Raw genomic sequence first — 9520 nt, forward strand, 5'->3', positions numbered from 1 at the left:
TCAATCAATTTCACAGTTTCACCACCAAGTTCACATACTTGACAAGTCTATCACAATTAACAAACAACCATGCACAATCACACAACACAATTCATTGTATCAACACGTTACATTGAATTAAACAACTGGACAACACATAAACGTGCAATAAATGCGAAATAACAATCTTGGAAATTCAAGTTGTCACAGTATATATCATCAGGGGATCACAAATGGTATCGGGTATCGGTACCGGTACCAAATTTACCAAACTGGGTATATTTTCGGTACCGGTATCAAATCTACCAAATCGGGTATATTTTCGGTACCGAATTGGTACCAAATTTTGACATTTTTGGTATCGGTTCGGCACCGGCATTCACTGGTTTTTACTCTCAAATACCGGTACTGTACCCGTACCGACCGGTACCGAACCGTACCGTATTAGGTACCGGTACCTACATTTGGGGATTTTTGGTAACGGTATTTTCGGTACCGTTTGGTACCGAGCTTATCAAATTCTGTAGCAACGTAGCAACGCAAGTAATTACACCGTTTAGATTAGTTTTCATACACAACCCAATGAATAGTAACATCATCAAGGGGATGAGCAAATGGTATCGGGTACTCCAAATTCGGGAGTCAAAAAGTTTTATAAAACGTTCTTGGTGGAAAAAATGTGAATGAAAGAACCGGGTATATTTTCGGTACCCAATCGGTACCGATTTTTTACATTTTCGGTATCGGTTCGGCACCGGTATTCAACGATTTTTACCCTCAAATACCGATACCGTACCAGCTATATTCGGTACCGGTACCCACTTTTGGGGATCTTCAGTAACCGGTATTTTCGGTACCGGTTGGTACCGAGCTCATCAAATCCTGTAGCAACGCAAACAATTGCATTGTTTATATATTAGATTATTTAAAATCGATTTTTTTAGTACGAAGTGACTATCGTTACCACATCATTTTTATTTATGTTTTGATATTCAGTATCTGCTTGTCGTTGCCGACACACGTTTTGCAGACATTAGATCCCCGCCGCAACGCGCGGGCCGAAAGTCAACTAGTTTATTTTCATTTAAAAAACAATTGAGTTGCAATTGCTTAGGAACCACCTTAAATTGTACATACATACAAAAAAAAAAACAATAACTTATATACTTTTCTATTCAATTTCTATATACATACAAAAAAAAAAAAACCTTAAATACTTTTCTATTTCAGTTTTTTTTAAAGTTTAATTTTTATATTATTAGACTACTATCATGACATTTTGAGTTTATTTTGTTTTTCTCTTATAACTTTGAATATAAGATAACGTTACCATCGGAAGTTTTACTTATGTTCATTTTATGGATTTTGATTGATGTAAAATACGACTTTATTATTTGGGCTTTGTCTTTTGTTTTATACAAAATACCAATGCAATAATGAATCGAAGATCGAATTTCTGCCGCAACGTGTGTGCGTTCTATTACTTTGAATAATTTCATACGTGTGTGATAAAGTGATAAGTACAACGTTTACACATTTATGGCATAGAAGGGTGAAATTCCATCCATGCCTTTAAAAATGGGTCAATCTTTGCTGCGCGTTCAACAATGTCCAGCTGCGCTTGGGCACTTGAGAAGGAGCATTCAAGATGACGACATTAAAAAAAAAAAAAAAAAAAAAAAAAACCTTGCTCGCATCTTCCACGAACCAGTAAACAAAATACCTTGTAAATTTCTTAATTAATACCAAGACATTGGAAAAAAAGAGAAAAACCTTGATCAGGGGCGGATCCAGGGGTGTTTTGGGGGTTCCCAGGAACCCCCTCGGTTTGGAAAAAATGAAAAAAATTAGTGGAAACCTTGTATGATTTGGGAAAAAATAGTGAGAATTTAACAAAAGGAACCTGGTGAAAAAATTCATGGATCCGCCACTGACCTTGATCACATCTTCCACGAACGAACCTGTAAACAAACAAATATCATGTAAATTTCTCAATAAATACCAACCAAGTTGGCTCTTGCTCTACCAAACTAAACACAAGTCTTCGTTTATCCCTTAGCTAGCATAATGATTTTCGACTCCCCTAACGACGCCATGCCATGGGTCGGCTTGTATATTGCAGTTGCATCCGTGATATGCATCCTTGCAATAGCAGCTGATGTTGTCCAAGGTTTTCGGCAATGGAAGCTCTGGTTTCCAAATAGATTTTTCACACTTAATGCTGCTACGATCACACTTGTTGCGATAGCTATGAAACCAGTCGTGGATCTCCCTAATGAAGTGCCTGATTATAAAGCTAATAATTTTAAGGTAGTCAGCATGAGTTTCTTGATCACAATGCTAGGCAATCTTCTCCCTTCTCTAGGACTTTTGGATGGCAGAGAGCTTCTAATGAACATGGTGGCTTTGGGTATCCTTATTATCACCATTTTTGTAAATTTTGTGATCCAGTTTGATATATCAAACTTGGTGTCTACATTTCTTTTGATCTTTATTACTCTATGGCCATTTTCAGTTGCTGTAACAGTTTCAGCAACTAGAAAAAACTTGGAACACCGGTACAAGGAGTCCCAATCATTGGTTTCATGTCATCAAGAGAAAATGTTTTCCTACAAGGAACACAAACGTCTTGTTAAAAAGTATTGGATGATGACAGAAACTCATAACCCCCAATTTGTAATTGCTTGTTCGCCAATTTCTTCTGCTTTCGGGGTTATATGCTCGTTCTTTGGCTTACGTGGAGTGTTCCAAATATATGTCCTATGTGCAGGTGACATTACATTTACAGACTCTGTTATTTCAGATTATAAGTGGTCATCGGACATAATTGTGTGGGTGCAAACAATTGGGATTGTATTAGGCGGTATTGCACCAACTTTTAGATGTTTCACATCTATTGGTCATTACAACCTCTCCAAGAAATGGAGCAAGAACCAGTTAAACGTGTTTCGAGTCGAGAAACATTGGATTGAAACGCTCCAAAAGTGGAAGCGTAGTCATGTTCACTTACATATTCCGGGCCACCATTGCAAAATAGTTTTTCATTATATAAAAAACACCATTTTGAACATTTGGATAACAATTCATATTGGGGTTTTGATTATATGTAAAATAATATGTCTCATTCCGAGAACATTTCTCATCTTGCTCTCTTGTTGCTGGCATTTTATTAAGTCATTTTTGAAAAGGTTTAAAAATGTAGCAAATGCATCAAGTAACAATATGAGCTTAGGAATAGAAGAATATGCTAGGTATGTTGTACAAATAGAAGAGGATGCAAAGCTTTCAAACAGGATACTAAGAAATACGCTCCATTCTATAACTAAACTCCTAGATAAGTCTGAAAAGAAAGAGCCACTGAATCTAGTGAAACTTTTGGAGAAATCGACTGGAGTTAATGGAGTAGTAAAGTTTGACAATGACCAAGTCCCACCTTTATATCCTGAAGAAATCAACAATTGTTGGAGTCTTGTAGTAGTAACTTTGACATCTATTGCCATAGCACTTCCAAACGTTGCAAATGGTCATTTCAAGAGGTTACTTGTCAGCGTGAGGGAAGGCCTCCAAATTATAAGACACGTTGAAGAATGTCTCAATGCAGATGAGGACTTGGAAAAGGCAAGAAAAGCAGCAAAACACGCGTGGGTAGAAGTTGAAATGTACCGTAGTTGGCTTCAAATTGAACTTCAAAAATTGGCCCAGAAAGGAAAATGTTCGAAGGAGATTCTTAACTGGTTGGGTGATGAAGCAGCAAAAATTGTGATACAATTTAAAAGTATCAAAAGGCCAAGTATAGATCACTCACCTTATAAGTTTATACTTGCAAGTTCCATGTATAGAATTAGCCAGTCTATATTGCTAGAATGCAATGAGCAAGAAAATTTGTCGAGGAGTGATGAAGAACTTTTTGAATGGATATCAACTATGATTGCAGCTATATTATCTGCTTGCTTTACCAACTTACCCCATGTCATAAACATGAAGTGTCATCACCGTGCGATCGAGAAAAGAGAAGACAACATTCGAAATGCAGCCCAGCTTCTTGGTAAATCAAAAAAGATCCTTAAGATCCTTAAGGCGCGTCAACTTCCTAACATAGATCTAGACTCAATGGCATACGTTGATAAGTGGCATGAATTAACAATTAGTCAACTACCTAATGCTGGTCAACCCAATGGTGTCAACACTAGTGCTTCTACAACCATGATTGAACGAGATTCTTCGAGTTCTGTTGAATCCTTCACAATAAGTTTTATGTAACATGAGTGAATATATTAATGTTTCCATGTGTTATCACGTGTTTAGAGTAATTCAACTTGTGATGAAAATGTAATTGTGGTGATCAGTTCTAATATCATTCGTGGGTAGACCTAGCCAGCTGTCAAGGTAGCTGAGTAGCCCTGCTACATATCAACTTCGTTGTCATTGTATATGGCTTTTTTTTGTAGAACTTTGATGTAGTGTTTGTGCAACTGCACCTATATATATTCTACTAGTTACGGATCATTCAAATAATGACTAATAAGCTCAGTTCAGGGCTGTCCCCAAGAATGTGAAATTGACTTTGGGCCATGGGGGAGAGATAAAACTGAGTGGGCCATTAGTTTGGTTTTAAAATTTGGGTCTTTTAAAATGGTTTAAACTTCAAGTATTAAAAATGAGTTAAAAGTAAATATATAGTTTTTTTAAACACAAGAAACTCGAACGGGGAGCTAGCCAGAAGGAAAGAGGCTTCTGGCTCAGCTGGTCTCACTAGAGAGTTTTGATGTGGTGGTGTACATGTGGCAATCGCCCACCCCTGGGCTGGCCTTGGCTCAGTTAAACTCAAGTCATTTTAAGTCAAAGACAACTAAGCCCAGAAACCACAAATCTCGTCTCCATAATTGTCACGAAATAAAACCACTTCAATCTTAATATGTACGGAAGCCAAACTCCTATATAGCATAATGTAGGAATTAGGTTTACTTTTTTTTTCTTTTTTAAAATAATAATAAAATTATAATGATTATTAGTGGGAAATTCAACTAGTACAATGTCATATACAACAACAAATAAACATGTAGATAAAACTTAAAATTATGTTTACAAATGATTCAAACCATTGTCATTAGAAACTTCAACCACGCCTTCTTGTACGAACCCCGTTGTAAGAAAGAACAATTTTTGTTCGCAGTTGTGGTTGAGGATGATGTTTGACAAGGATCCCTTAAAGCATATTTCGCACCTCTTCTTAGACGAATGCGTTTGTCTAACAGGGTACAACAACCAGAATAATATGTGTACTGCCGGAGATGGCTCTCACACTTGAAGTTACACCGGATAATGTGTTTTTGTATTGTGGAAAAAGAAAAGAATGAAGCTGTAATGGTGGAACAATTTAAGAGTAATCCTTCAATTTTCCATAAGTCAGGTTTTTTTTTTTTCTGAGTATGTTTTTATCTCTTCTTTTTCTTTCTGTTTTTTCAAAATGAACCATAGAGTTCTTTTTTTATACACACATGAGACCCAATTAATCTTGTAATAAACAAGTTAACTAATCTTGCAATAAACATGATTAAATTTGCAATAGAATGAATTTAAGTGGTTTGAAGTGGTCAAACTCAAAATTGACATCTTACTTAGGCTAAATGGTGTGGGGGTCATGGTTGGGACATGATTCGCCGCTAGGAACATGAATGAAAGGCTACACCACCCTCTTGCTTGATCCACCATGGTTTGCATAGAATAAACCATGGCAACCATGGTCCTCCTTTCCATTTTTCAAGAAATCATTTCCTTTTTCTTTAGACAAAAATAAATTAAAATAAATAAGGGGCTAGTGGTTTGGGTCATGACCACGCCCTTAGGGTAATGGTTTTGGATGGTGGATTAGAGGTGGGCTATATGGCACTGATGTGGAGGGTCATGGTGGTCACGAGGGTCAAGACTACACCCTATAGCTTTATGGCACAAGTTGAAATAGTTGGTTTGACCATGTCAAAACATATAATCAGAACTACTGACCAGGGAACACCTGATCAGATTTAACGAAACTGAAAGAATTAATCTCAACGGTTTTAGGCTTTTATCTTTAAGTTTATTTATGTTTTATGTTAATGGATCGAATGTTTAAAACACTTGTTTATTTCGTTTTGGACCGTAGGCCACCTATTCGCATTGGTTCGAACATTAGAAGTCCATATACATCAAGCTGGGATCGCAATCTGGAATTAGCTATCGCCTTGAGATCAAATCCTGGCTCAAACTCTTGTTCATACTATACATCATTCACGGGTTCAGAATCGTAGCCTGGCTCTCTGTAACACTCAGATTCAGGAACCTGGCTAACCTGTACATCCTCTATCACTTGTAAGATAAACAATTTTGACGTTAATAAGTTCTTGAATTTGTAACATTCCGAATTTTGATTAAATTAATGAACCATTTAATCTTTTCAAAATTATTCTCATTTCCAACAAACTTTCCCAAACCATTTGTTCATCATGTCTAGCACTCGGAATTTTGAAAATCACCTCTTCCACATCAGTTGTCGAAAATCTTTTTGGATTTTTCAAAAATTATGCTACAAACACAATCTTTTTGGGTTTTTGTTTTTAATGAAAATCAATAAAGAAATATTTACAAACACTATTTTTGTGAGCTTGTGTAAGAGGATCATATCAGTTTTTGAGACATATCACCAACACCGTTGATCTTAATTAATCATTACATCTTAAACAAATTCACTTCTGATTGTCAGTATTGTTGTCCACTTAAACTTCTACACAAGTTTTCAATTAATTCGAGACACGAATTTGTGACAACGGGTAATTTACGCGCCTAATTACGTGATTAACAGGCGACTAACGCGATAATAAATAGTGATTAAGGCGAAGATTGACTTAATTAGGGCCTTGGAGTGCCTAGGAACGTCTATCCGACTTTACAGTGCGCGAACGGTGAATTACGGAGGAACAAGCTAAACGTTAAGCGATAACGAAACGAAACCGTACAAAATACTGACAACGCCGAAAAATATAATTTTTACGAATTAGTTGATTCGTAATTAAATTTCAACTACCGTATCCGAAATCGGATAGAAAAACGGTCGAAGACGACAATAAATACTCGACTTTACGTTATCAACGAACGAATGTGCAAACTACACCTACCGACACTATTTTATATTTTTAAAATCAAAATTTATATTTTACGGCGCACATGAAGATCGGGTTGCGAAAACGGGCCTCGTGGAGTATTACGGGCCACTTAAAGCACGGGATCCGGGCTTGTGGGCCTTGGGCCCAAGCCCAAAGCCCATTAACAAAGAAATCCTGCCTATAAAAAGGCTTGACCTTCCTCCCTTTTGTGCAGACTTTCAACGATACATACACACACAAGCAGATGCTAAACACCCCCTTCGATCTTCCTCCCTCTCTCTCTTGAACCCGGCACCGGCCGGATTTCCGGCGCTCCGGCGAGCTTTCCGGTCGGGTGCTCCGACACCCTCACACACCCCACCTCCCTTCACCCCTGCTCATCTTCAACCGGTACACCCACCCCCTTTTGTTGCGGTTCAGAAACAAACCACCACCACCGGCGTCTGGTGGTGGTGCGCCGGCTGTAAACAGGGAAAGAGAGAGAGAGAGAGAGAGCCGAGCAGAGAGGAAGAACCGGCGATCGGTACCAATGACCGCCGGACATTTCTTTTACCCGGAGACTTCACCAGTTTCGGGTTCGAACCGGGTCAAGTTCGAGTCGGTTTTGGGTTTGAGCAGTGGGAAGAAAGGACAGAGACTCAAAACCGGTGGTCGGTTTAATTATCCGGCGGTCGGTTCGTTATTCCGGTGGTTTTTATCTCGGTTCGGCGGTCGGCATTTTGGTCCAGCAGTCCTTGTTATTATCCAGCGGATTTCTGTTCGGGAGTCCTGGTCCGTGTCTTGGTCCAGCAGATTCACGGTAAACATACCCCCCCTTTCGGTTCCTTTATCTTCTGTTGATTGAAGATGATGTTGATTTGGTCATGGATAATATTGTTTAACTTAGATCTGAGTTATGAAGGGAAACAGGTTTTAATCTCGGGTCACGGTTCATGTCAGCCGGTTCGGGTTCAGATTCAATGGTGCGGGTTTCAGTCAACGCTGGTCAACAGTTCGGGTCAACGGGTCAATCTGGTCAAACACAGTCAACGGTTCGGCTCGGGTCTCGCGGTTCAGACAGATGGTCAACTTCAGCTTTGGCTCGGTCAACTCGGGTCAAACCCGGTTAACTCAGTTAACTAGGTTAACTCGGTTGGCTCAGTCAACTCACCGAGTCAACTCGGTCAACTCAGCTCAGTCGACGTATCGGCACACGAAGAATGGTAAAGATAACGATGCGTCTATAATTTTGATAACTATATATTTAACGATTGTTTTATTTTCGTGAACGAGCTCGAACCATTTCGTTACAATTTAGTTTATATTTCGAAATGCTTGGCGAAATACATTTGATTACATTGCGTTGATTTCATTGTTGAATTTTGGAAAAATAGCGACAACTTGTGTTGTCGGGTCGTCCAAAAACAGAGGAAACTCTGCCCGTTTTTCGAGAAAATCCGTAAAATAAAACATGTTTTAAAGCAAACGGATCAAGTAACTTTATAACTTACAAAAACAACGACAACGCAAACTACTATACAAAATAAATATAGTTATTATTATATTTATTTCAAACGTAAACTCGAACCCTTTTATAAATAAATATAGTATATATATTTATTTCAAGCATCGCGTAACACGGATTCGTTTCATCAAAATAAATATAGTTTATATTTATTTGAAAATATCAAACGACACGACGATTGTTTTGCTAAATAAATATAGTTTATATATTTATTTGAAGTTATAAACGACACGAATACTTTTATAAAATAAATATAGTTTGTATATTTATTTGAAACTTCAAACAACTCGATGATACTTTCGCAAAATAAATATAACTTTTTATATTTATTACAAACGCCGAAGCGGCATAAACGTATACATCGACAAACATCTACAAGGCGTGATACATCATACTAGTTTACGATATATTGATTTCATAAAAGTATTCGTTACATACACAAACGACTTCTCGGGGCAACAAAGTATAACTTAATTATTTTTCTGAAGTTAACAACTTATCGTCAACGATTCGGTAGAGCTCGGTAACACGTAGTGTAGTTACTGCAATTACTTAGAAACTTATAAGATATTCCGTGATAGGAATATTGTAGAATGCACGCTAGCAAGTCAAGTCTTGGAAACGACATCACAAAGTCGTATTTAGCTAGCTTTGCACAGGAATATTCAGGTGAGTTCATAACCCCACTCTTTCACTGTTTTACATTTTTCTAAATGTTTTCGGGGTGGAAAGACATGCAAAGCATTCAAGAATTACATATTCCTAAACCATTTTACAAGCAAGTTTTAAACTGACACAAATGGTTTACGAAAAGCTTATGTTTTTATACCGGTTTTTCAAACAAGCGTATTTTTCGAAATATGCATACACATGAATTCTAGTTTTCTAAACTACGGGA

At 37.6% G+C, this 9520-nt stretch overlaps 1 protein-coding gene across 1 annotated transcript; it reads left to right on the top strand.

The window, feature by feature from the left end:
* The first annotated feature begins 2046 nt into the window (after positions 1 to 2046).
* On the top strand, positions 2047 to 4239 carry LOC110924018. The gene has a single exon (XM_022168063.1). The coding sequence runs from the start codon at positions 2047 to 2049 to the stop codon at positions 4237 to 4239; it is 2193 nt and encodes a 730-aa protein (XP_022023755.1).
* Positions 4240 to 9520: the final 5281 nt, after the last annotated feature.

The sequence above is a fragment of the Helianthus annuus genome, chromosome 16, assembly GCF_002127325.2.
Source record: "Helianthus annuus cultivar XRQ/B chromosome 16, HanXRQr2.0-SUNRISE, whole genome shotgun sequence".
Classification (NCBI taxonomy): domain Eukaryota; kingdom Viridiplantae; phylum Streptophyta; class Magnoliopsida; order Asterales; family Asteraceae; genus Helianthus; species Helianthus annuus.

Bases quoted from the DNA above. Each gene is read 5' to 3' on its own strand.
- LOC110924018 (XM_022168063.1), top strand. From the start codon at position 2,047: ATGATTTTCGACTCCCCTAACGACGCCATGCCATGGGTCGGCTTGTAT.